The 27,224-nt window shown below is 42.5% G+C and overlaps 1 protein-coding gene and 1 long non-coding RNA gene across 2 annotated transcripts; one reads left to right on the top strand and one right to left on the bottom strand.

The window, feature by feature from the left end:
• Window positions 1-2,030: 2,030 nt before the first annotated feature.
• Window positions 2,031-7,514, bottom strand: FABP5 (fatty acid binding protein 5). Its single transcript, XM_055432062.2, has 4 exons — window positions 7,356-7,514; window positions 3,709-3,881; window positions 3,179-3,280; window positions 2,031-2,284 (listed from the first exon to the last, which is right to left on the bottom strand). The coding sequence occupies exons 1-4, from the start codon at window positions 7,432-7,434 to the stop codon at window positions 2,231-2,233; spliced, it is 408 nt and encodes a 135-aa protein (XP_055288037.1). The 5' UTR covers window positions 7,435-7,514; the 3' UTR covers window positions 2,031-2,230.
• Window positions 7,515-7,534: 20 nt separating this feature from the next.
• On the top strand, window positions 7,535-25,914 carry LOC148775245 (uncharacterized). The gene is made up of 3 exons (XR_016039346.1): window positions 7,535-7,853; window positions 10,971-11,107; window positions 16,325-25,914. It is a non-coding gene; the product is annotated as an uncharacterized LOC148775245 (long non-coding RNA).
• The last annotated feature ends 1,310 nt before the right edge of the window (window positions 25,915-27,224 follow it).

A 27,224-nucleotide genomic window follows, 5' to 3' on the forward strand; every position in this document is an offset into this window, starting at 1 on the left:
AAGACGTCTGAAAACATATAGGGTGTTTGGGATAGACTAATGGGTGTCATGGGCATTTTGCAACGATGTGAGGACACTGATTTGTCACAGTCCAGCACAATGAAGACAAGTTCTCTCATTCAAAATGTCAACAGCTTCTCCATGGAAAAAGCGTGAGTCTGCCCTCCCTCTAGCAATATTCCACAGTCCATAAAGTGCAGCAATATAGACATTAGAACATGGTGCTAGTCTTAGATAAACTCGTGTACAGTCTGTTCTAACTTGAACTTGCTCTATGGCTTGGGATCATTTCCTAGATCCTGACACTTCGTTTCCTCGTCTAAATAATGCAGAAAACAACTATTAACATACATCATCTAGGGTGGTTCTCAGAATTATGGAACTCCTTATAGTACTTGGCTCAGTGTTTGGCTCAGGAAGTCATATAAGTTCAGTTCAGTTCAGCCGCTCCGTCGTGTCCGACTCTTTCAACCCCATGAATCACAGCACGCCAGGCCTCCCTGTCCATCACCAACTCCCAGAGTTCACTCAAACTCATCTCCATCGAGTCGGTGATGCCATCCAGCCATCTCATTCTCTGTCGTCCCCTTCTCCTCCCGCCCCCAGTCCTTCCCAGCTTTCCAGTGAGTCATATAAATGTACACTATTACTAGAAGTGGGAAAGGGGGACGAAAGAGGAAGTCCAATATGGAGACTTAAATAAGCAAGATATAAATTCAAACAGAAAAGGAAGTCTAGAGCAGCACTGTCCATCCAAATATATGGATCAAAAAAAAAAAAACCTGCAAGCATTTTTTCAGCACATGCAACATTTAAATGTTCCCCAGCCACATTAAAAAAAAAAAAGGCAAGAAACAGGTAAAATTAATTTTATTAATATACAATATTTAAGTAACCAACTATATCTAAAAATGTTATTTTAATACATAATCAATATAAAAATCAGAGGCATTTTCATTTTTTTGGTATCAAGTTCTTTAAATTTTATGTGTATTTTCCTTACCCAGTGCTCAGCAGCCACATGGGGCTACAGCACAGGGCTACAGCGTCAATGAATCCAACTCTTTCATTGACCACTAACATTCAGTAATTAAAAGATTCTTACAAGTTAACATTCCCATGTATAGAGGGTGGTTTCATAAAAGTCTCAAGTATTACATTTAGAAAATGTAACTCAGGATCTTCATATAAGCTGAAACATGCCAGGGTTGTAGAATGATTGATCAGTCGTGAGTGGGCTCAATGAGTTGTAGATTCCCATTCCAACTCTACAACTTCCTGTGTCCTTGAACAAGTTAGCTAGTCAAAAACCTGTGTTCTTACTTGTGAAAGAAATAATGGGACTAGCTCTCCAAGGATTGCTATGAGGATCACGTACATAGTTTTAGCCCAGTGCCTACAGAAATTTTCCAAATGTGAACTGTTGATATTTGCTATTTGGGTTGAGAAACAGGACAGACGTCACTAGAATTCTAGTTATTCTTTATACATACACACAAGTATTTCAGAGTTGAATTACTTTTTTAATTACTTTTGTTAATAAAACAAGAGAACATTGCATGCTCTCAACGCTGTTTGTCACAGTGAGTGCAATGATTTGCCCTTGTGTTCAGATATAACTCAACTCCTGGAAGACAGTCTGGCACCTGGTAGGTCCTCGGAAAGGAACAGATTTTTGGCTACAGAATTCCTGAGCAGCAGTTATAAACACAATATTGAAAGTATGATTACTAGCCAATGATGGTGATTTAATCTTTATTCTTATATTTAAATTATAAAGTTTATATAGCTGTTTTTCAATGAGAACAATCTCTGCCACAAATTTAAGATTCTTGAGTTGATACAAAGTTCAAAAGCACAAGGCAAGATTAATGATTGGTAGCTTATTGGCCACAGAAGTAGTTCTATATATAAATTACTAAAAGATAATCTCAGTATGGTATACTCAAGGCTATCCCGCTTATTCCATTTGTAAATGTTAAAACTCATCGCTAAATTCCTCTAAAGTTTAAAAAAGCATGCAACACTGGTGTAGCACAAACAGATTTATTTACTAACCAAAGAGATGACCCTAATTAAACCAACACTTTGAATAGTTTAACTGTTTGTGATAAAGATAATTGAATGCAAAAATGAAAAAAAAAAAAAACCAGCAGTATGGAGATTTGCTCATTGAACTGAGCTTGTTCATCCTCGCAACTAATTTCTGTGCAAAATGATGATGGAATTTTTACTCTACTTTTTCATAGACCCGAGTGCAGGTAACATTGTTCATGACGCATACCTAGGAGAAAGAATGTCATTAGAAAGAGGCAAGTTAGTCTTACATCACAGAATAATGGTGGTAGTTGAATGCTAGGATCACAATCCTACAAAACATTGAAGTCTCCTTCAGACGGAGAAAATGCCCTTTAGGATTCCTGGGTTTGAAAAGCTAGAACCTGTTATTTTGTTTATGATGTGTATACACTTTACTGAAAACTACTGATTTGTAATATCTAAACTATTCATTTAGTTTTAGCAAATACTATTCCTCATTTTAAAGCAGAAAAATGTATGCTCAAGATTATATAGTCATGCTTTACAAACTGAAGGTCTGTGGCAACCCTGCATTGAGTAAGTCTCTGGAGCCATTTTTTCCAACAGCACTTGCTCACTTCCCGTCTGCGTCACATTCTGTTAACTTTCATTTAGAAATGTTTCATTATTATGTTGGTTGTGGTGATTAGTGATCTGTGATATTACTCTTATAATCTGGGGGCTGTTTTCAGCAAGACGTATTTTTAAAATTAAGGCAGTTATATTGCTTTTTCAGACAGAAAGCTATTGCATACTTAATACAATAGTGTAAATATAACTTTTATATGCACTGGGAAACCAGAAAATTTATGTGACTCACTTTATTGCGATGTTCCATTTATTGTAGTGGTCTGGAATTGAACCTACAGTATCTCTGAGGTGTGCCTGCACTATAAACGGAGCAGCAGAACACGGACTGTTAGATCATCTTCTCTAGCTCCACAAAGGGCTTTCTTTAGTTATTAAGTATTCTTGTATTTATCTTGTTATTTAGCACTTTTTTTTTTCCTCCAACCTAGTTCTCCTGTTTACGACCAGTGATCTGGAACACTTATGTGAACTATGAATTCATATAAGACATAAGATATCAGGCACTTACCACCACTAATTTCCCATCTTCCAATTTTCTTGTTATTGTGCTTTCCTTTCCATCCCATTCCTGATGTTGAACCAATGCGCCATCTGTAAAGTTGCAGACAGTCTGCCAAAATAAAGGATCGTTTTTAATCTTCCAGAGCACAATGAAAAGGAGTTTCTGTGGCTTATAACCTCCTTAATCAACATTTTTTTATCTTTCCCTTCTGAGTCTACTTCACCTCATTAACCCATACTAATTTCATTCATAATGTAGTTTGTGCTTTTTAATCTAGATGTCCCTTAAAAGTATTTTTACAAAACAGATTAAGTTGTGAAATCAGTATTTTCACTAATTTGTCCAAACTCAATTCATAAAACAACTTGAGCCTTTTTCATTAAGTTCTGGCCTGGAAGCAGAAAGAATGTTATTAATAGAGTTAATCATTCTGCAATGATTATTATTATATTATTATACTATATTATATACTATATTATATAATATATTAATATATTATATTATTATTATTCTGTGATATTATAATTATAATTAACCTGAGTCTTTCTGCCATCAGCTGTAGTCTCTTCAAACTTCTCTCCCAGTTTACAGGAAAACTGTGTTGTTTTCAAAGTGCTCTCAGTTTTTACGCTGAGGTTTTTGCCATCAGAAGTGATGATACAGTCTGGTTTGGCCATCGCACCCACTTTTCGCAGAGCCATCCCCACTCCTGTAGAAAGTTATACTATGTTAGATACCCAGAAGACCAAATTTCTCATTTACATAATAAAAGCAGTAATTCAATTGCAATCACCATGCCGTGCTTATTTTCAACTATTCAGTCATCAATGGGGAAGGCAATGGCAACCCACTCCAGTACTCTTGCCTGGAAAATCTCATGGACAGAGGAGCCTGGTAGGCTGCAGTCCATGGGGTCGCTGGGAGTCAGACACAACTGAGCGACTTCACTTTCACTTTTCATTTTCATGCATTAGAGAAGGAAATGGCAACCCACTTCAGTATTCTTGCCTGGAGAATCCCAGGGACGGGGGAGCCTAGTGGGTTGCATTCTATGGGGTCGCACAGAGTCAGACACAACTGAGCGACTTAGCAGCAGCAGCAGCAGTCATCAATAACAACTGTGAACATACACATATCCACACTTACCAAGTGCTAGTACCTGACATATACTATTCATGGAAGCCTGGCAAGGACCCTGTGAGAGGAAGATAGTCTCCATTTGACAGATGAGTAAGTGAGGCATTGATGTAACTTACTCAAGCTCATCCAGCTAAGGGAGGTGCTGAGAACCAACAACGCAGGCCGTCTAGCTCTAAATCTCAGCTTTAAGACACTATGCCATGTTGGCCCTCAGAAACTTAAGGAACATATCCTGACTTCTATAGTTTCCTCAGTTCTGCCAAGCACTGTATTATATGACTCCAGCACACAGTCTAGCACATAAGCCCCTGATAAATATTTGATTAGTAGACTACACAAAATCAGTATCAATCCTGACATATTCAAATTGCAGTTTTAAGAGTTAACCGCACAATCATGATGCTAACAAACAGGAAAAATCTTACCCTCAAAAATAGTATTTCAGAACTCTGTAACTCAGATTACTCTATTAACACATTTATTTTATAATCTATGTATTTCCCCCTAATATTAACATTTAGGAGCAAATTTGGTTCTAGGCCAGATCTCAGTTTCATGGATGAGGCGACTACAGCCTACATAGAGTAACTGACTTGATGATGAACACTCAGCCCAGCTTGACATGTCCCCCACGGAGCCTTCTCTTTCACCAGCTAGGCACTGGTGCTTGGTTTCATTAGTTGAGTCATTATTTTCTCACTTTGGACAAATAAAGGGCTCTTCTCTTTCCACACCTTGATTGCTCTCTAATGAATTGTACCTTGACAACCTTCCTGACTCCAGAACTCTGGAAACGAGCCATCTGATAAATATATTCGGTTTCAATGGGCAGAGAAACCGCCTTCTGCGCTCCTCACTCAGGTGAACACACACATATGTATTTCTCTTTTGTGAGTGCAGTTAGGTGCTTTTTGTCCAGAGTGACCTTGATCAAGGTATAGAGTGGAGGAGGGAAAAAAAAAAAAATACTGCCTTGTTCTTATTCACAGGATCATAAACACACTCAAGATTCATCAGAGCCAGACTTAACCAGCCATCGACTAGAAGGTGTGTTTTTTAAGTACTTCAGAGTACTTATGGGTCCAGGTCTTTGTAATGACTTCTTCACTCATTTAACACTTGGTAATAGAAAGCTACTATCTGCGGGAGGCTAGCTTCTAAAACAACCCTACAGCCCCAGCAGTTGTGCCAGACAGGATCTTTGCTATGCTTCACTTCCTAAGGGCCTGTGACAAAGGTTCATCTTTGCCAATCTACCCAATGTCGCAATCAGCACTCTATCATTGTCACTGGCTTATGAAAAAGACAACAGAAAATCCAACACCATTTTGGAGAGAGAACTTGAATTTCCCTACAGAGACGCATCCTCCCTTGGAAGGCTTTTAAGAAGTCAAGTGCCTCACTCTGTAGAACAGGCTCTAGGTTCATCTAGGTCACTAGAACTGACTCAAATTTGTTTTTTTCTGGTTGAGTAATAGTCCACTGTATATATGTACCACATCTTCTTTATCCATTCATCTGTCGATGGACATCTAGATTGCCTCCATGTCCTGGCTATCCTAAAGAGTGATGGTATGAACACTGGGGTACATGTGTCTTTTACAATTTTGGTTTTCTCAGGGCATATATCGAGTAGTGGAGTTGCTAGGTATTCATCACCGACTCTGTGGACATGAGTTTGAGTGAACTCCGGGAATTGGTGATAGACAGGGAGGCCTGGCATGCTGTGATTCATGGGGTCGCAGAGTCGGACACGACTGAGCGACTGAACTGAACTGAACTGGACTGAAGGCATATATATGGAATGTAGAAAAATGATACTGATGAACCTATCTGCAGGGAAGGAACAGAACTGCAGATATAGAGAATGGACTTATTGACACAGTGAGGGAGGAGACAGCGGGAGGAATGCAGAAGGTAGCATCAACATACACACGCTATCAGGTTTAAGATGGGTAACTGACAAGAAGTTGTGTAGCCCTGGGAGCCCAGTCAGGTGCTCTGGGATGACCTAGAGGGAAAGGATGGGGGTAAGGAAGGGAGGCTTGGAAGGGAGCGGGTACATGCATAATTATGGCTGGTTCCCCTTGCTGCATGGCAGAAATCAACCCACCGCTGCAAAAAGTTTAAAAAAATTTTTTTTTTTTAAATCAAGTGTCTTGGGCAAGGCCACGCCCATCTTGGATGCAGTTGGAAAGCAGCTGAAGGACCGGCGGGCAGTTTCTGACTGCGGTTTCCCAGCGAAGCCTCTCTGCCCTCCACCCTCTAGACGCAGAAGGCTGCAGGGCACTGCCACCCCGGGTACTGTCGACCTCAGCGCGCTCCTCCCACACGCCACCCGGCCACCGCAGCGCCCAGCCGAGCAGTGCCAACAGGTCACTGTCGCCAGCGCCGTGGAGTGGAAGATGCCCTGATGCTCCAGCGGGGGAGCCCGGCCAACCCCAAATGGCCCGACGCACGCGGCGAAGGCGGGCGGGGGTTCTGGGTGTGGGGGAGATGCAGCCGAGAGCGGAATGGAAGCTGAGGCGGTAGCCCGGGTTTCGGCTGGCAGCCGAGTCCGGGTGTAGAATAGGGAGTGGACCCTGCGCGCCACCTGGGAACAAAAGCTGCGGCAAGGTGGCCAGGGCAGGTGGGTGCGGCCACGACCGGGCGAGTGCGAGGGAGGACGATGGCAGAGGAGCGGACGAGTGGTGGGGGAAGAAAATTCGGGGAAGTTAAGAGGGCCGCCTGGAGGGAGCGAAAGAGGTGGGGTGGGAGAGGGGTGAGCGCGCTTAAGGGCTGGAAAGCAGGGGTCGCGTGGGCCCGGGGAAAGCAGCAGAGAGCGGGACTGATCAAGAGGCCGACGGTCCGGCGAATCCGGAGCGGGCGGGAGACGCTCTCTCCGCTGCTCGCCTGCGATGCGGGTGGGAGGTGGAGGATAACGGGGTCGGGGGTAGGCCGCCGCGTACGCCCAGCCTTTCAGCCTAGCACGCCGAAGGGGGCCTACGGACAGCCAGCCACACACACGTGCCACGTTGCAGCGCCGCATGGCGGGGAACCTCACCTACTTCCTTCATGTATTCGTCAAAGCCTTTGCTCTCCACTAAGCGCCATCTTCCTACCAGCTGCTGAATAGTGGCCATGGTGGGTCCGAGCCGACAGGCGTGACAGGTGAGCAGCGGAAGCTCCGGCGCCGGGAATCAGGCATGCGGTTGGCTGGCCAAGCGCGCGGCTTTATAAAGGCGGAGCGCGCGCGCGGGCGGTGCCCGGCGGCCAATGAGAAGCGCGCCTCGCCCGCCCGCCCCGCCCCCCGCGTCCCCCGGGCCGGGCTCCTGGGGTCCAAAAGAGCTAAACTGCTCCACCTGCCGCGGCCGCTCCGGCTCCGCGGGCTGCTCCTGCGAGCTGGGACTAGTCCTGGTCCGACGCGCCCCACGCCGCCGCGGACGCCAGCCCTGCACTTCCCGCACCTCCGCACGCCCAGGAAGCCAGAGGGGCCACGGGCGGACCCAGCCCGGCTCTCCCGGGCCCGTTGATCCCATGCCAAGCTGCCGCCCCTCTTCCCGTGCGTGACACCCCCAAAGAATCGCTTAGCCTTCGTTCGGTTCCCATGATCAATAGTTTAATTGATCGATAAACTTCTCTTTAATCACTGCTGGGGCGAGGGGGTGACGGGGGGAAACACCCTCCTGAAGTAACCTGTTGCCACCCTTACGCCACTGCCGGCCCATCTGGGGCCTCGGAGGGTATCTAACCTGAGTTGAGCTAGGCAATCTTATCAGAAAGTCCTGGGTGCGGGGAGATGTCCCAGGCAGTTCGGTTTCCAAACTCAGACTCTGTAGGTTACCAGTTTAAGTGACTGCCATTGCTATTAAATGTTCTCATTTAAGTATGTTTTAGTAGTTATATTTTCAGCTGAGCGGAGCCCTGAACAATTTCTTCTCAGGCTCCCAAGTCTTTAGACTCCAGTGGTTCTCCTCTTCTCCTTTAATCTTAATTTTATTTGTATTTATTTGTAAGTAGAACGTTCTACTTTTCAAAGTGTGCCTGCTCCTGGGTTGCTGTGGGAGTGAGTTGGAGTGAGATGTGGAAACTGCCACACAGAGAGGGTAGCCACCTTGGTGGAGATAAGCTCCATTTATTGAAAGCCTCCTTGCTACATGCTGTACTTCCTGGCCCCTTTATATCTGATAATGCTGATGCCCACTGGATTTTTACTCAAGGGTATTATCCCAATTTTCTGAAAGAAATGAGGCAAGGAAAGTTTGCAGAGTGGAAGAACCAGAATTCCTGTCCAGGTTCCTTTCATTCTAGACTTTGTGAAATAGGACCACACCTGGCTGCCTCAAGCTCACCCTCCTCTTCATGGGATTAAGAGTAGAGGCTACATACAATCGCCTGAATTATTCCAAGACACTAGTTCTTCTTGCACCTTCCCTAAAAACTGAAATCTGAGCTTGTCATTTCCCGGAATGCCTCAAGACGTTTACTCACCTGCAGTGTATTCTTGCCCTAAACCTAGGGTTACCCCAGTTTCCCCAGTGGCACCATTTTAATACTGAGTGACTCAGGTCACATAGTTGTGCCACTAAGGCCTGGCATGTCCCATACTTGAAGCTCAACTGCTCCCAGAAAATGTTCCTGTTCTGAGGGCAGCTGAGCACGTCAGTTGCCCAGCAGAGCAAGTGCTGTCTTCCAGACACTTGGCATGGCCCACTGCCCCTGCCTCCAAGAGAAGCAGCTCCTGTGTGCTTGGACTTGCCTTCTTAATGTGCTAGGTCAACATGTTTGTCCATTTTTGTATGGAATATTATGATAATAGCCAGGACTCAGTACTGGAATACTAGTTTTTAGATTATCATAATCAACCATGCAATAGAAACATCAAAAGGAAAACAACACCTTGATACTAAATACTTAGGTACAAGAAAACATTTTTATACCAGAAGCATTATCCAAAATTTAACTTTTAAACACACTCTTTGATGTGATGAGTGTGTGGATGAAAAAATGTGGCCTGCCAAGTCAGTAAACGATGTTGCAGGTCTCAGCTGAAGCATCGCCCTAACTCTGCACCCTGAGGGGATTCAGGGCTGGGGAAAAGCAGGATCCTGGCCCTAGATAGGTAAGGTGCAGATCAAAGGAGTGATCTCAGTGAGCCCAGATTCTTGCAGCTTTCCTGCTGTCTCAGTGGTAAAGAATCTGCAGGGCGCACATCATTTAGTGTTTTTCTTTGTATGGGAAGATGCAAGAGTCTAGGCTCATTGCAATTATTTTTTGATATGCATCTTGACTACCTAGGGCCAGGATGCTGTTTTTCCTCCATCCTGAATCCCTTCAGGGCTTACATCAAGACCACTGCTGTATCATGCTGGCTACAGCAACATCCTTTATTTACTGAAATGACGGGTAATAGTCTTTGTCTACAATTCATAAAGTCATACTAGACTTTACTCAGATTCGTTTTCACAGCATTTTTCGTTTTTACATTTATATTGGGTTCAAGTTAAGTAGCCTAGAACAGGACTTTAGTTTGAAGGTTAAGGAAATACTGAATGTTTTTCAGAGTTTGTAATCCATTACTGGGCTTCCTCAGTGACTCAGCAGTAAAGAGTTCATCTGCAATGCCGGAGATCCAGGTTCAATCCCTGGGTTGGGAAGATGCCCTGGAGGAGGAAATGGCAGCCCACCCCAGTATTCTTGCTGGGAAAATCCCATAGACAGAAGAGCCTGAAGGGTTATGGTCCATGGGGTTGCAGAGAGTCAGACACGACTGAAGCATCTGAGCACAAGGCGCACAATCCATTACTAGTACTCTTAAGAAAGAAAGGGAATCTGAATTTAGGGCTTGAGGGACCATAGAAATAACCTGACTTCAATCTCTCTCCATGCCTGTAATACAGTTGAGAGGCATCAGAGAACAAGGGATTAAGTGCATTGCTCAGAGTAGCAGAGCCATCACCATGCCCTTTGGCTCTGTCCCACGGGAGACGCTAACAGGTATTTTGACTTGTATCTTTGTTTTGTCGATGTGTTTTAACCACAAAAGGATTATTTCCATTTGGTGACCGAAAAAAATGCACAAGCTAAAAGTTGAACGTGTGTGTGCTCAATGGCTCAGCCGTGTCCGACTCTTTGAGATCCCATAGACTACAGGCAAAGTTGAGAAGTATGTTTTATTCGGTGGAATTCCTGAGGACTTAAGCCTGGAAGATGACCTCTCAGATAGCTCTAAGGAACTGTTGCAAAGAGGTAAGGGAAGAGCCAGGATATATCGGAGTTTTTGCAACTAAAACCAGACAGTCAGAACATCAAAAGACCACTGTTAAAGAAAAATGCACAAACTAAAAGTTGAGAATTATATTTTATTTGGTGAACTTTCTAAGAACTTAAGCCAGGGGTACAGCCTCTCAGCTCTGAGGGACTGCTGTGAAGAGATAAGGGAGAAGCCAGGATATATAGCTTTTGCTGAAAACAACAACAAAACAGACAAAAAAAAAACCTATGTAGTCAAATATCAAAAGATAACTGCTCAACACAAAAAATGGACATCTCACGATAATGATTTTGGTGTTTTTCTTTGTATGGGAAGATGCAAGAGTCTGGGCTCATTGAAATTATTTTTTGATATGCATCTTTAACTACCTAGGGCCATGATGCTGTTCTTCCTTCATTCTTGTAGGTGAAAATGGCTGAAGAATCCTGAATTACTCTAGCATCTCTTCACCCAGTGGCTCTACAAGACAACCAATTATAAGACAGATGAACTTTTCTTTAATATCTTTGAACCTCAGTTCTCTCATTTATGGAATTAAGGAGGTAAGGATTAGACTAATTGGTTTCTTAGATCTCTTTCAGTTTATGAAGTACTCTTGCAGTAGTTGATAGCCCTGAAGAAAATACTCAAAATTACTCTATTTCCACCTAGTGGTAAAATGAAGTATTTCTTGCAGCTTTTCTTTGGTAAGTGTTAGTAGCTTGTCAATGTCCACAATCACACGATACCTTTGATGTATATCATATAATTTTGCTTAAAGACAAGTTCCCAGTTTCAGTTTGTATAGATGAATGTGCCTCCCACAGAGTTAGTTATAATGTGTAATCCTTTCCTAAGACACCAAGCACTGGTGACCTAGAAGCACACAGCTGGTTGAAAAGAGAGCACCACATTAAATGAATCACTACAGATTACAGAAAGCAATCCTTGTTCAAACCATTGAGTCTTCTCTAAGTGTATTCTCAGATTAATCCATAAAGGAGGAGAAAAAGCCAAATGATCTCTATCAAGTGTTACTTTTCAAACTTTAGTGTGCAGATCACTCAGGGATCTTCTTACAGTACAGATTCTGATTTAGCAGTTCCAGAATAGGACATAAGACCATGCATTTCTAACAAACTCCTGGGTGATACCAATTGGAGAAGGAAATGGCAACCCACTCGAGTATTCTTGCCTGGAGAATCCCAGGGACAGAGGAGCCTGGTGAGCTGCCGTCTGTGGGGTTGCACAGAGTCAGACACGACTGATGTGACTTAGCAGCAGCAGCAGCAGGTGATGCCAATACTGGAGTCTAGGGACCTTGTTTTGAGTAGCAAGGCTGTAAAGTGAGTACAAATTTGCCTGAGGCTTTGCCGCACCTGGCTGACTTTCACTTCAGTGAATGTGTATTTTCTGACCATATCCCCATAAAAATATATAGAAAAATTGGGAAATCAAACAAACTCACTCCCAAAATTATCTCACTCAACGTTTTGACTTTTTTCTCATTCTGTTGTTCAATCGCCAAATCATGTCCAACTCTTTGCAACCGCGTGGACTACAACATGCCATGCTTCCCTGTACTGTCTCCCAGAGTTTTCTCAAACTCATGTCCATTGAGTTGATGATGCCATCCAACCATCTCATCCTCTGTTGTCCCCCTCTCCTCTTGCCTTCAATCTTTCCCAGCATCAGGGTCTTTTCAAATGAGTCAGTTCTTCACATCAGGTGGCCAAAGTATTGGAGTCTCAGCTTCATCATCAGTCCTTCCAGTGAATGTTCATGGCCAGTTTGCTTTAGGATGGACTGGTTTGATCTCCTTGCATTCCAAGGGACTCTCAAGAGTCCTCTCCAGTGGCAGTAGCTGCGGGCTTAATCGCTCAGTTGTGTCTGACTCTGCAACACCATGGACTGCAGCCCGCCAGGCACTTCTGTCCATGGGGATTCTCCAGGCAAGAATACAGAAGTAGGTTGCCATGCCCTCCTCCAGGGGATCTTCCCAACCCTGGGATTGAACCCGTCTCCCACTTTGCAGGCTAATTCTTTACCATCTGAGCCACCACAGCACCGCAATGCAAAAGCATCAATTCTTTGGCATTCAGCCTTCTTTATGGTCCAACATGACTACTGGAAAAACCATAGCTTCAACTATATGGAGTTTTATCAGCAAAGTGATGTCTCTGCTTTTTAATAGAGTGCTGTCTAGGTTCATCATGGCTTTTCTTCCAAGGAGCAAGCATCTTTTAATTTCATGACTGCAGTCACTGTCCACAGTGATTTTAGAACCCAAGAAACTAAAATGTGCCACTGTTTCCACTTTTTCCCCTTCTATTTGTCATTAAGTGATGGAACCAGATGCCAAGCTATGTTTCTCTCTGTTCACTGGAAAGCATGATAGGAAGCTTCACATGGGGTAAGGGAGATGGATAATAGTTTTAATCTCTTCGTAAAATCTTATAGCCAGTTTTCTGACCCTGACCCTTTCTGGCTTGTCTTGCTCTAGACATGCTTTGAATACTCAGCTTAAAACCAGATATTCCATAAGAAATCCCATTTGAAACCAGTTCCAAAAGTATATGCTAATAAGTAGATAGAGCCTGGAGCTGCATCTTGTCTGAGGGCTATAGCAGCAGAATTTTCCAGATGAGAATAAAGTCAGGGAGCCACAATACTTAAGGCATACTTTGACTGTTAATTTCTAAATCCTTCCGTGGATCCAGCTGCGACAAGGAATTGGCAATAACTAACATCCTTCAGTCGGAGAAGGCAATGGCAAGCCACTCCAGTACTCTTGCCTAGAAAATCGCATGGACAGAGGAGCCTGGTGGGCTGCAGTCCATGGGGTCGCTACTAGTCGGACATGACTGAGCAACTTCACTTTCCCTTTTCACTTTCACACATTGGAGAAGGAAATGGCAACCCACTCCAGTGTTCTTGCCTGGAGAATCCCAGGGACGGGGGAGCCTGGTGGGCTGCCGTCTATGGGGTCGCACAGAGTCAGACACGACTGAAGCAACTTGGCAGCAGCAGCAGCAGCAGCATCCTTCAGTGGAAGGTTGTTCTGTTTTGTTTTAGATAATAAGATTATTTATTAAAGTACTTCTAAGAATGGAGTGATTTTATGAACTTTGTCCTTTTACTTAAAGCAATTTGATTCTTAAACAATGTGACTGCTGTAACTAACCATTAAAACTTTCCAGTTGCTAAATAATTCATGGTGACTCTGTGCTTGCTAAATTAACTGGACTGGAGGATAGCTAGAGGGAAAACGAGATATTGCAAGTGTCACAATAATAAAAGGTTATCAGTTTCAAAACAAGGCAGAGGTCATAGTGGCTCATCTCAGTGTGACCGGAATCCATTTTCCTTACCTACAGAGGTCTTCCAGCTCTCCAGAATTATGTGTTATTGAGCATTGATTTCATTATTAACTCACAGCAACAGATTGTAGAAATATGTAGTTTGGCTAACCTTCTCATGCCTCATGTGGGCAGTGTTCGAGGCATCTAAAACCACAACACCTAAAGGGGCATCTTGAAGTGAAGCAACAGAATGCTTGCAGAACTCACCAGTAAACACAAAATTATTGGAAAAACACTAACCTCACCAGGCAATACAGCCTCAAGACAACTATCCTGGCAACCCCACCTCTAAGCATATTGCCACACCTAACATACATTATATTATGTACAAAGGCCAGGTCTGGCCAGCCACATACACACAGACAAATTTATAAAAGACAGTTTTGCCCTCTTAAACTCGCAAAGAACAAAAACCTCCAAATAATATTTTTCCGCTGTGCTCTGTGCTGTGCTTAGTTGCTCAGTCGTGTCTGACTCTTTGTGACCCCATGGACTGTGGCCTGCCAGGCTCCTCTGTCCATGGGAATTCTCCAGACAAGAATGCTAGAGTGGGTTGCCAGGCCCTCCGACAGGGGATCTTCCTGACCCAGGGATCAAACCCAGATCTCCTGTGTTGCAGGTGGATTCTTAACCATCTGAGTCACCAGGGAAGCTCCAGAACACTGGAGTGGGTAGACTATCTCTTCTCCAGGAGATCTTCCCAACCCAGGAATCGAATCGGGGTCTCCTGCATTACAGGCAGATTCTTTACCAGCTGAACTACCAGGGAAGTGGCCAAATTCTTTTCTGGCAGATTATACTATCCCGTTTTTCAGTCCCACCATCCATATGCTATTCTACAATTGTTTTTCTCTCCAGATTTTAACACCATTTGATCCTTTCTCTTTATTGATACTTTTTACTGGAATTAATGATTTTTCAAATCTAACATACAAAATAACTTGCCCTGAGCTTTTTACCCTGATGGGTCAGGCCCATTGCTTCCTTTTGCCTGAATTAGCTTGTAAGAAGAACCATCAGAATTTAATAACCTACCTAAATCCAACTGAAGGCGCTTCCTGGATTCTGTCTGGTCCTCTGAACTTGGTGGTGGGAGATTTACTCCATCGTCCCTTAGAGGTATGCACAGCACTGCAGAAACAGCATCGTGGGATTCTGTGCCCCACTTTAAGGAGCCAAGAGGTAGGATAAGTACTTCCCTTCATCTACCCGTGAACACCTTGGACATTTTTTGTTCACCTGCCCACTTCAGCACTGACTAAAGATATAAATTCAGCAGCATGTAGAGAATGTTTGTTTTATACCTCCAAGTGTTATCCCCCTTTCGTCTTGCCTCTTTTGTTCCTGAATTCCTCCTTTTATAGCAACGAATCACTCTGTTAATAATGAGAAGCCAATTTGCATTTCCAATGAACCACATCCTGTTTTCTGGGTTGGCTCGATGCTGTGATTTCCTACAGGAACTGGGAGCTGAGTGGATGTTACCCATTGAGGTCAACCATGATCTTGGTTTGGGTCTATTTTAGAAGGTGGATAAAGAATATTTGTGCCACAAATCTCAGATCTTGTAGATTCAAAATACTTTGTTAATCCCTCAGTACAAAGTTGAGGTTCCTAATGGCTCTTCTGCCCTGGTAGATTAGCAGAACTAAACACTGTTCTTGACATAGTGCAAGAGGTATTGCCTATATGTCCCTGTTAGCCTTAGGACAAGTCTAAGTGATGGCTGTTGTCTTGTTGTGATTATAAACAGTACTGTCACTCAAAGTAACTCAAAGTGAATGATATTGGATAAAGAGTTATAAAATGTAATTCTCACCTACCAGGCAGCTCTAAAGACTAAATTTCAAGTATGACATTACCATGGGACTCTAATAATCATCTAATGTAAAACCTGAAGATTTTTTTACAGCAGAGGAGAAAGGTTGTGAGACATAGTCAGTCTTTCCCTACTCACATGACCTTACACAAATATGTCATGTGTGCACTGCTCTGCTTACCCACAAATGAAAGACAAACACAGCTGTCCACACATGACAGACTCCTTTGATTCAAGTCAGCCTGCATTTTTATACTGCCTAACAATTAAGTGGAATAGGACGTAGTCCTTGTTTTCAAGGAGTTTGTCATCTAAGCTTATATCAACCAAGGAACTTGCATTTATATAATTTTTTCATTTTATCAACATTTATTAAAACATTTCTCTCTTAGTTCTGAAATTTCTCAAGCTTTAAATGCGTCTGAAAACATCACATAGATGCATTTTATCTTTGTAACATTAATTCAACTTTCCAAGAAGATACCACAGAGTCTTCTGGGTGGGGGTTAATGGGAGGGGCGATGACTGCATACATAGTCCTAATTACTTTTGACTCTAGATTTTTGATTGTTTGTTTGTTGGTGTGTTTGTTTGAACAGGTCATCTCTTTGACAGGAACGAGGTGAGTGTACTGAATGATACATCCTGTTGAAAACTGATGTGCCAAATGCCACGGAACTACCTGAGGTAACATTCACCAAGATCAGAAAGATTTTGACTAAGAATTACTGGGTTAGAGAGCGTGAAGCAACCCACATCACAACTCCAATCACCCTGTGTTTCTGAATTAGTTCATCGCCATGAACCTGGGAATAAACTGACATTTGGCTGTCCCTAACATTGTGAGATACACAACTTGCATAATAAAATCTGCCAGTGTGCAAGTCACAACAGGGATTCTCCACCACCCCAGCCAGGTTGGGTAAGGACCAGAAAATCCTGTTGTGTTCCCTTTACTGTGTCAATGACATCCTCTTTGGAAAGAAGAGACTCAGAAGCAAAGCTTAATAATTTTCCCACACATCCTCTGATGCCTTTGTCTTTCGGTAGAAATTATCAGTGGTTCCTGGAAGAAGAATATGACTCTGTTATGACAAGTTTGATTGTATTTATCATACAATACAAAATATTATTACTTCTGCAGCTATATTATCAGTATATCATACAAAGTAATAAAAACTCTAGTCAGTCAAGGAAAACACATAAAGGTATAACAACAAATTCTCTGAGAAGTCACAGACCCAAACCAGTCTTGCAACAGACAGGCCCCTTAAACTAAAATAGATCCTAACTTCCTTTCTTGTCTGCTATTCTAGAATAGGACCAGCTTCTGGAAACAGGAATGAATGTCACTTACTTGTGTCCCTTTGGATGTTACTTACTGCATGAAAATCATTTTATGCCACTTACTATATGAAAAAAACAGGGGTTTCCCCCCCGCATTGTATTGTATATCTTTCCATTTTATTTTATTTTTGCATTTTGGTTGACATAATCATTTCCGAGATATATTTACAGAAACGGAAGTTGGGCTCCATTAGGAACAGAAAATCAAAACTGCCTAATATCTCATTTGAAAGCAAGTAGGGATATAAATTGGGCTTCTTAGGTGGATATAAATTGGGCTTCTTAGGTGGCTCAGCAGTGAAGAATCCGCCTGCCGGCACAAGAGATGCAGGAAGTACAGGTTCAATTGCTGGGTTGAGAAGATCCCCTGGAGGAGGAAATGGCTACCCAGGCAAGTATTCTTTCCTGGAGAATGCCATGGACAGAGGAGCCTGGTGGGCCAGTCCATGTAGTCACAAAGAGTTGGACACAACTGAGCAACTGAGCTCACACGCACAGAGATATGAGTCATAGCCGGAAACAAGATAAAAATCGCTTCAGAATTCAGTAAACCTTTTATCACTTGCCAGTATACATGAACCTGGTGAAGAATGTAGCAACAGGTTCCCTTTCACTTTCATCTTTCCTGAGCCAGTGGCCCCACATTTTGTAGAGCAGGGCTCCGTTTCTTTCACATACTGTCTTAAGCCCAACCCTGAAGGCCTCTACCCTGAGGAAATTGAAATCATTTTTGCATTCAGAAGTTAAACTTGATCTCTGGTTCCCACATCCAAGTCGTTGAATTTTTATTTGCACATTTTGGCAGTAATTTCTAGTCAAACCTGATGGCAGTCCCATTAGCTGTCATTTAGGCCGACATGTTATTAGTAAATCCCTGAACGTCATATAGTTTCATTTCTGAATGGGAATGATTTGAAATCAAAACTAACGGAGGATCTTAGAATTTTAGAGTTTGGACAAATTATAGATGTCTTCTACTTCAATGTAAAGCCCATTCTGATTTCTCTTAGTACAAATAAATTCAACCTCTCACTTAAATCCTTCTGGGGATGGAGATGTTACTTCCCCAACAATAAGTCCTTTGTGCATTTAACTAGGGGCAAGCCATTATCACTTGGAGAAGGAAACGGTAACCCACTCCAGTATTCTTGCCTGGAGAATCCCATGGACGGAGAAGCCTGGTAGGCTACAGTCCACGGGGTCGCATAGAGTCGGACACGACTGAGCGACGGAATGGAACGGAATCCATTATCACTATGTGCTGAAATCTTCTTTCAGTGATTTCTAGCTACTGGTCTTAGTTTGACCCTTTGGAATAACATAGTATGTCTGCTTACTGATTTTCTCATGGTAGACCTACAAGGTCTGTATGTATTTGATGATGATACTTAACACAGACAGTTGCTTATAAATCCAAATATATTGTATATAAGATACTTTGGAGTTGGTTATGGACAGGGAGGCCTGGCATGCTGTGATTCATGGGGTCGCAAAGAGTTGGACATGACTGAGCAACTGAACTGAACTGAACTGATAAATAAAATTGTATAAAATATACATTATGTGTATGTGTATATAAATGTGCATGTACATATATGTATATGTGGGCACATGTATATACATGTATACACTCTATCTTTATATATATATACATGGAGAGAGACAAGTTTTAATTACAGAAGAAGGAATAGTGAAAAAAGTAGTAATTCTAATTACATTTTAAATTTAGACAAAGCTGGAGGCTAGGAAGGTCTTCCCAGGTGGTGCTAGTGGTAAAGAACCCTCCTGCCAGTGCAGGAGACAGGAGATGTGGGTACAGTCCCTGGGTCTGGAAGATCCCCTGGTGTCAGGAAACATCTAACAGGAGGTTTCCTATGTGCTGTTTTGGATCTGTCAGGACTTCTGTGTTCCTTATTAATTCCTGAATATTCAGGAATTAAGAGGAGAGGCAAGCCTCTCCCTGGGGCTGATGAATCCAGGCATTTCCTTCATTTGTTTTTCTATACGGTGATAAGTACCCTCTTCCTTTTTATGAACTATATGGTAAAAGTGACTATTTACAACTCTCTTTCATATGGATGACCTCATGTTTCCTTGATGACTTGTAAGTTTTGATTTTATCTCTGCTGAAAGTAGCTATCTTGTGAGACAGTATAAATACCTCCACAATGTTCGATAGAACACCTTTGCTCCATCAGAGCTTTGGTCCCCATGTCTTGCTTTCTCTCTCTCTCTCTCCCTCCCACCCCCTCTCTCTGTCTCTCTTTTTCAGACTAATTCCTAGAGCGTAGAGGCTCTCTGTGTTCACTTTCCTGCCTGGGCTTCTAAGACCCTCTGGAGAAGGCGCTCTATTCCTTCACCCCATCGAGAGGGCACCTGAGGCCTTCGTGAACAGAGCAAGCCCCATGCCAGGGGCTTTTTTGGCTTTCTGCGTAAACCAAGGAAGATTAGTCTCTTTATCCTTTAGTTTCTCATCAGTCGACTCCGGACCACCAGGTTCTGGTCCATTAAAGGACCAACACCCTGGAGGAGGGCATGGCAACCCACTCCAGTGTTCATGTCTGGAGAATCCCATGGACAGAGGAGCCTGGTGGGCTACAGTCCATGGGGTTGCAAAGAGTCAGACATGCCTAAAGTGACTTAGCACGCAAGCAGAGGCTAGGAAGGATCATGTAATAATAACTAAAATCTTGTTTACTGTGACTATTACAAAACATTCAGAAAAAGAATCATTTCCATTCTACTAAACATAATTAGAGTATATCATAATCCAAATGCAACTGTTGCCTTGGAATGTAGTTTTTCCAGAGTAAGTAAGCAATAACAGAATCCCAAATTATAGGTTTATGAAGAATATCAGATATATTCAGAGATTATTTAAGTATTAAAAACACTTTAAAGGGAGAAATATTAAAGTGAAAAATGAGAAGAGGATTAGCCTAAATTATTTCTATCAATTCATATTTGGCCTATGAAAATAATAGTTAATAATTGATGATTAGAGCAATACTCATGTGTGGACTTTAAATAGCTTTGGGAAACAACACTAAAATTAATTATGCAGTTGTTTAGCCTTCACCCTTATTCTTTAGGAGAGCCGTGTATCAAAATGACAATATGCATCCTATAAACACACACACACACACGATTTGCTCACTATTTAAACCATAACAAAGCCTTTATGGTTTCTTAGAGAAACGTTTTTTAAAATGTCATAATTACTGTGGTCTCATTTCTCTTTTACCTTCCCTTCGATTGGATAAGCTTATCTTAAAAGACTGTTTAAGAATTGAGTTAGAGCAACTTTTGTCTCCTTCTTAACTCTATGCAGCAATATTTTAAGATACAACAGGCATAGAAACACTGACATCACTCATAAAACAATACATTTATTAATTATCCACCCTAATGGCACAATGGTATAGTTTAAAGAACAGTGTCCTAAAAGTGTAGGAAACCCTAGTTCTAGACTCTGTTGTCCTACTACAGAATAACTGTGTAAACTTAGATTTTTACTTCCTCATCTGAAAAATGAGAACAGAGTAAATCAAATTTTCAGGGATATACATATTAATTTCACAAAGCATTTCTTTGACAACCTAGATGAAATCTGCATTAACAAAAAAGAACAAAAAAACTCCGAGTTGTGTCCTTTAATCCCTTATCATCTATTTTTAAGGGTTAAATATAATGGTTGAAAAAAAAAAATACATGCCATTGGCTGTTTTCAGATCCCACCACCTGGGCAAATCCTTATTATTGTTGTCCAGCCTGTCTACCCAGCAAGAGAGTTTGCTGAAGGGGACATTCCAAGCAGAAATGGAAGAGTTCTCTGAGTCAAGAAAACTGCAAGTAAGAAATTCTCAGTGATAAGAGGTGGGGATGGATTCTCCAAAGAATCCACAGTTGCATCTTATCGGGGGAGAAAAAAAAGTAGGCAGCTTTAAATACCCACCAAGTGCAATTTGTTGTTCATTTGCCAAGTTGTGTCCAACTCTTTGTGACCCCATGGATGGCAGCACACCAGGCTTTCCTGTCCTTCACCAACTCCCAGAGTTTGCTCAAACTCATGTCCATTGAGTCGGTGATGCCATCCAACCATCGCATCCTCTGTTGCCCCCTTTTCCTCCTGCCCTCAATCTTTCCCAGGGTCTTTTCCAATGAGTCAGCTTTTCACATTAGGTGGCCAAAGTATTGGAGCTTCAGCTTCCGCATCAGTCCTTCCAATAAGGATTCAGGGTTGATTTACCTTAAGATTAACTGGTTTGATTTCCTTGCTGTCCAACGGACTCTCCAGAGTCTTTTCCAACACCAGTTTGAAAGCATCAATTTTTCAGCACTCAGCCTTCTTTATGATCTCACTCTCACTAAGAGCAAACAAATGCCAAATATATTTTACCATTCAAATGTAAATAAGTTTCACCTCAAACTATTGCAGTCAAATAAGATTTTTTTCTACTCTTTTTTATTCCCCCCCGCAGCACGAGAGCAGCCAGAGGTAGCCTCAAGGAGGCAGGATGATGATTTAGGAGAGGTCTCCATATTTCCTCATAGAAGTTTTCCAGGCTGTGCAGAAGCTACCAGAGGGCAGGAAACTGCTTTCTTCTTGCACAATGAGAAGGTCCACTCTTTAAACCTTTCAGTTACATGTGTATTCACTTAACGCCTGTGAAATGTGCAAGAGATACTCCATTCCTTCTCCTCATTAATCCCACTCTCTCTTTTTTCCCATGTACTAAGAGATTTCTCCCATTTCTTGAAATAATTACCAGGGTTATGCCAGACATATAGATCAATTAAGTCAAATGGTGCCTCTGAAAACAAATGGTAAGAAGACAGGATCAGTAGATTCGAGCATGAAAGCCTCACTTTTAGGTTGCTGGGGGATTTTTTTTTTTTTTTTTAACCATCACTAGACACTTGATGATGATACCATCCTTCATATGACTCCATGTGCCAAAAAAATGTAGTTAAGAATGTGCGTGCATGCATGTTAAGTCTCTTCAGTCTTGTCTGACTCTTTGTGACCTAAGGACTGGAGCCCACCAGGCTCCTCTGTCCACAGGATTTTCCAGGCAAAAATACCAAAGTGGGTTGCCATGCCCTCCTCCAGGGCATCTTCCCCAGCCAGGGATCAAACCCACATCTCTTATGTCTCCCTACTTTGGCATGCAGGTTCTTTACCATTGGTGCCACTTGGAAAGCCCAATTAAAAATATTGGTGCTCTGTTAGAAATTGACGAATTATAATTGTCCATTCATGTAATTAGAAAAGGCAACCAAGAGGTTGAGAATAGATTTTGTGATCAAAGAAACTTTGGGTGCTAGAAATACCAATGGAGATTAATGGAGATTAAGCCTCTGTTTATCTTCTGTTTATTAAGGATTATATTGCCTTCTCTTCTTTACCATTTGAGACATGGGAAGCTGGGAGGGAACGTTCTCTTTCAGGCTACATGTTTAACTTGCTTGTTCAGTTTCTCCTTAACAGTAAGTAGCAGGATGAAAAATTGTGTATACATATATAACCTCACAAAAAGAGCATCATTCTCTATTCTTCCTCATACCATCTCCACTCTCACCGAAATTCTCCAAGATGAGTTAAATTAATAAATCTATTTCATTTTGCAAATGTACTTCTGGAATTGTCCCTGGCACCCAGGATTATCCAAGAAAATAAGCATCTCTTACAGCTTTTCTCTTAATAAAGTGAAAAGTAAGTATAGTTTAGAAGAATTTCTGAAATAAGATTATTGGGATTTACAAGGAACTTTCATAAAAGAATTTGACCTACTTAAAAGAAATGGGACAGTTTTCGGCACCTTTGTTGGTTCAATTAACACTAGCTTCTAGAACGGTGCATTACAGAAGCCCTGGCACCTTTAGAACGTCCATCCAAACACTATGATAACCACAGAAACATTAGGAAGACCTCAGCATTCATCTGTGCTGTGACTACAACACGGTGTCCAGGCTTAATGATCTTCTACCTTATGAATGGCTTACTCTGATGTTGCTGTTTTCAGACCACTGAATCAACAACAATACAAAGATGATTTCACACTGGTTACTCACACCTAAGGTCATCTCACTGTGCCCTGCTGCTGCTGCTGCTAAGACACTTCAGTCGTGACTGACTCTGTGTGACCCCATAGACGGCAGCCCACCAGGCTCCCCCGTCCCTGGGATTCTCCAGGCAAGAACACTGGAGTGGGTTGCCATTTCCTTCTCCAATGCATGAAAGTAAAAAGTGAAAGTGAAGTCGCCTAGTCGTGTCCGACTCTCAGTGACCCAATGGACTGCAGCCCACCAGGCTCCTCCGTCCATGGGATTTTCCAGGCAAGAGTACTGGAGTGGGGTGCCATTGCCTTTTCCGCTGGCGCCCTAGATAGGTTATTAACTGTTTCCATTTACAGCATACTCCAGAAAACTCTGCCAGATAGAGGGCCAACCCTTGCAGCTAGGGCGCAGGTCACAATGACTAGAGTCCAGGAAAACAGCTGAGTCACTGTGGGTCGAAGAGATAAACCCGCACTAGGACAGGAGTTATGCTTCCAGTGAGCACCCAGCCTTATTAACAAACATCAAAACTCAGGACAGAAAGTTAGGGTAGGAACCCTCAGAAGGCTGGCAAGGTTGTACGTTAGTATAACCACGTCAAGAATCTGTTTGGAATTATCTGCTATAACTGAAATTTTACGCCAAGAGACATACAAAAATGCTTACGTAGGGTTATTTGTAACACCTCCCCCAAATGGAAAGAACTCAAAGGTTCACAACAGAAGAATGAGTTTTTTAGTGTGACATACAGTGTCTCCTACGTCCGAACCTTCAAGTTGCAAACTTGCAAAGAGGCGAACGTGCCTTTGCATGTCCAGTCATGTAAGTTAGTTCACGCCTCTGGTGTACATTGCCACGTGTGTGCATCCTCTCCAAGTGGTTGTGCTTTTGTGTACTTTACTGTACAGTACTGTATAGAGCCTTGTAGTACAGGATCTTTATTTCAAGCCCAGGATGTCCGGAAGCAGGAAGGTAGATAGAACTAAATCCAGCATGGAACCAGATACTGTGCCATCAATGTCAGTCACGAGTAAAATTACAGCTCGCCCTCCATCTCCTATTGCTGACAGTCCTTCAGCTCTACCATCTCCCACCCCCTCTCCCTCCTCCAATCAGTAACTCTTCTTGCTTGTTCACTTGATGCCAGCCCCTATGTGCCAGCTGTTGTACTTATCAAGATACTGTCAGATTAAAAATGTTCCCTTTATTTTTTGTGTTTGCTTTTTATGTATTACTTGTGTGAGAGCATTATAAACATATTATAGTATAGTACTGTGTAGCCAATTGTGTTACTTGGGTACCTAGGCTAACTTTGTGGACTTAAGAACAAATTGGACTTACAAATGCCCTCTCAGAACTCATTTTTACATAGGGAGCTTGCTGCATTCATACGGTGGAATAGTATTCAGCAGTGAAAATGAAAGAACTATGGCTACTTGCAACCACTCGGATGAATTTCATAAAGGCATTGAGCGAAAGAATCCACACAGAGGCTAAAAATGTAAATATTCTGCTTAACTAAAATTCAAGCGAATTCCCTGCTGGTCCAGTGGTTAAGACTCTGCACCACCACTGCTGAGGGACCAGGTTCAGTCCCTGGTCAGGGTACTAAGATCCCACAAGCCACCTGGCATAGCCAAAAGAAAATTCAAAAATAGGTAAGCTCACCTGAGGAGGAGCTATCGGGAAGGGAATAAGGGGGCTTCAGAGCGCTGGGAAAGCTTTCTGTCTGAATGATTACATGAGAAACTCCACGTTGGTGATATTTCACCAAGCTGTACACATAGAGGCTGTGTATTCTCCTCTCTTTAATGTTAGGCTTTAGTTGGGAATGTTTATTAGTGAAAGAACTATGAAATATCTTGTCTCCAGAAAAAAAAATTGTAAGTGGGTCAATAAAATTCTACATGTATTACTAATCCTAGCTTATAAAAGAATCCTCTTATTGTTTTAATTGTTTTTGTTGTTCAGTCACTAAGTCGTGTCCAACTCTTTGGGACCCCATGGACTGCAGCACACCAGGCTTCCCTGTCCTTCACCATCTCCCAGAGTTTGCTCACACTCACGTCCATTGAGTCAGCGATGCCATCCAACCATCTCATCCTCTGTTGCCCCCTTCTCCTCCAATGAGTCGGTTCTTCGCATCAGGCGGCCAAAGTATTGAAGTTTCAGCTACATCCTCAGTCCTTCTAATGAATATTCAGGGTTGATTTCCTTTGGGATTGACTGATTTGATCTCCTTGTTGTCCAAGGGACTCTCGTCTTCTCTGGCACCATAATTTGAAAGCACCAATTCTTTGGTGCTCAGCCTTCTTTAGCTGGGGGCTATCTAACTTTTTACTTTATCAATTTTAACCTGTCAGTTGAGTACAGCTAGAGTTGGTTAAATTCAGCATTTAAGGAAGTGTATTTTGAGGAGACTACACAGTACTTGGGCTTCCCTGATAGTTCAGTTGGTAAAGAATCCACCTGCAATGCACGAGACCCTGGCTCAATTCCTGGGTCAGAAAGATCCACTGGAGAAGGGATAGGCTACCCACTCCGGTATTCTTGGGCTTCCCTTGTGGCTCAGCTGGTAACCCACCTGCAATGCAGGAGACCTGGGTTCGATCCCTGGGTTGGGAAGATCCCCTGCAGAAGGAAAAGGCTACCCACTCCAGTATTCTGACCTGGAGAATTCCATTGACTGTATAGTCTTGGGGTCGCAAAGAGAACACAACTGAGCAACTTTCACTTTCACACAGTATCTTGATTTTCCACTTTACAAGGTTACACTGACAACCACGGGGGTGACATGTGACTAAGAATTATCAGAGGACTCCTTTTGGAGACTGCATGATAGAGTGGAAAAAAGTTGGAATTTGGAGCCAGAGGGAACAGAGTCTGAATTTTAACTCTGCTAGATACTAGCTTTGTGATCTTGAGCAAGTTACATACTTTCTCTGTTTCTTCATCTTTGAAGATTAGTGATATCCATTTAAGTTAGGGCTGTATTACGTGTGTACATGCATGCTCAGTTGCTTCAGTTGTGTCCAACTCTTTGTGACCCCGTGGACTGCCCTCAGGGCTCCTCTGTTCGTGGGATTTTCTGGCAAGAATACTGGAGTGGGTTGTCATGTCCCCCTTCAAGGGATCTTCCTGGCCCAGGGTTCAAACCTGCTTGCCTTAAAACTCCTGCTTTGGCACACAAGTTATTTACCACTAGCGCCACCTGGGAAGCCCTTTCATGTGTATATTATATGTGTGAATATTGTGCATGTTATCCAGTTAATGGGAACTACCATTACGAATAGAACTACCTAACCTATTCGTCAACAAAGTAAATAAATGGAACCAACATAAAATGTAAATTTTATTTTGTTCTCAAGGTTTTTACCACAAGATAAAGTGTTCCAAAAGCGTGGTCATGGGCCCCAGGAAACAACTAGTCCCTCTCAGAAGGCTGAAGCTGGTAGTCTCTGTGGTCTCAAATGCTTTCTTCAGGAGTCTAAGTAACCATCATGCCCCTGAGCCTTGCTTGGCACAACAGTACAATTAATGTCTCCCAGATGAGGGCTTCGGAACCCTGCAGTGATTTGCACTTAAACTTTTATCACAGGATGCCTCCAGGAAAATGGTAAAATGGAGAAGAGGGCAGAACATGAGCAGCAGAGGGGCAAAAAGATCATTACCATTAATATAAGGAGGGACTGGAAAGAAAATATGTAATTCTAACATTTTGATCTAATCCACTGAAAGAAATGTGTAATATAGGATTTAGTGCGTGGTACTTAATTCCTCATTGGCTCAGGGGTAAAGAATCTGCCTGCAGTGCAGGAGAAGCAGCTTTGATCCCTTGGTTGGGATCAAAGGGAGAAATCCCATGGACAGAGGAGCCTGACGGGCTACAGTCCATGGGGTTGCAAAGAGTAGGAGATGACTCAGTGACTAAACAACCACAACATGTTATAGGTAAACTTGAGTATCAACTGTTCAACCAATAGTACACAGCCTAAGCATTGATATCTAAAAGGTTTGGTCTTGTATATACAAAACGGATATAATTAGAGCTTTACAATTTTTCCTTGGCAAGAAGAAATGGTTTAATTCTTT

Source organism: Moschus berezovskii, chromosome 16 (genome assembly GCF_049115385.1).
Source record: "Moschus berezovskii isolate FMDL1 chromosome 16, NW_MosBer_1.0, whole genome shotgun sequence".
Lineage (NCBI taxonomy): Eukaryota > Metazoa > Chordata > Mammalia > Artiodactyla > Moschidae > Moschus > Moschus berezovskii.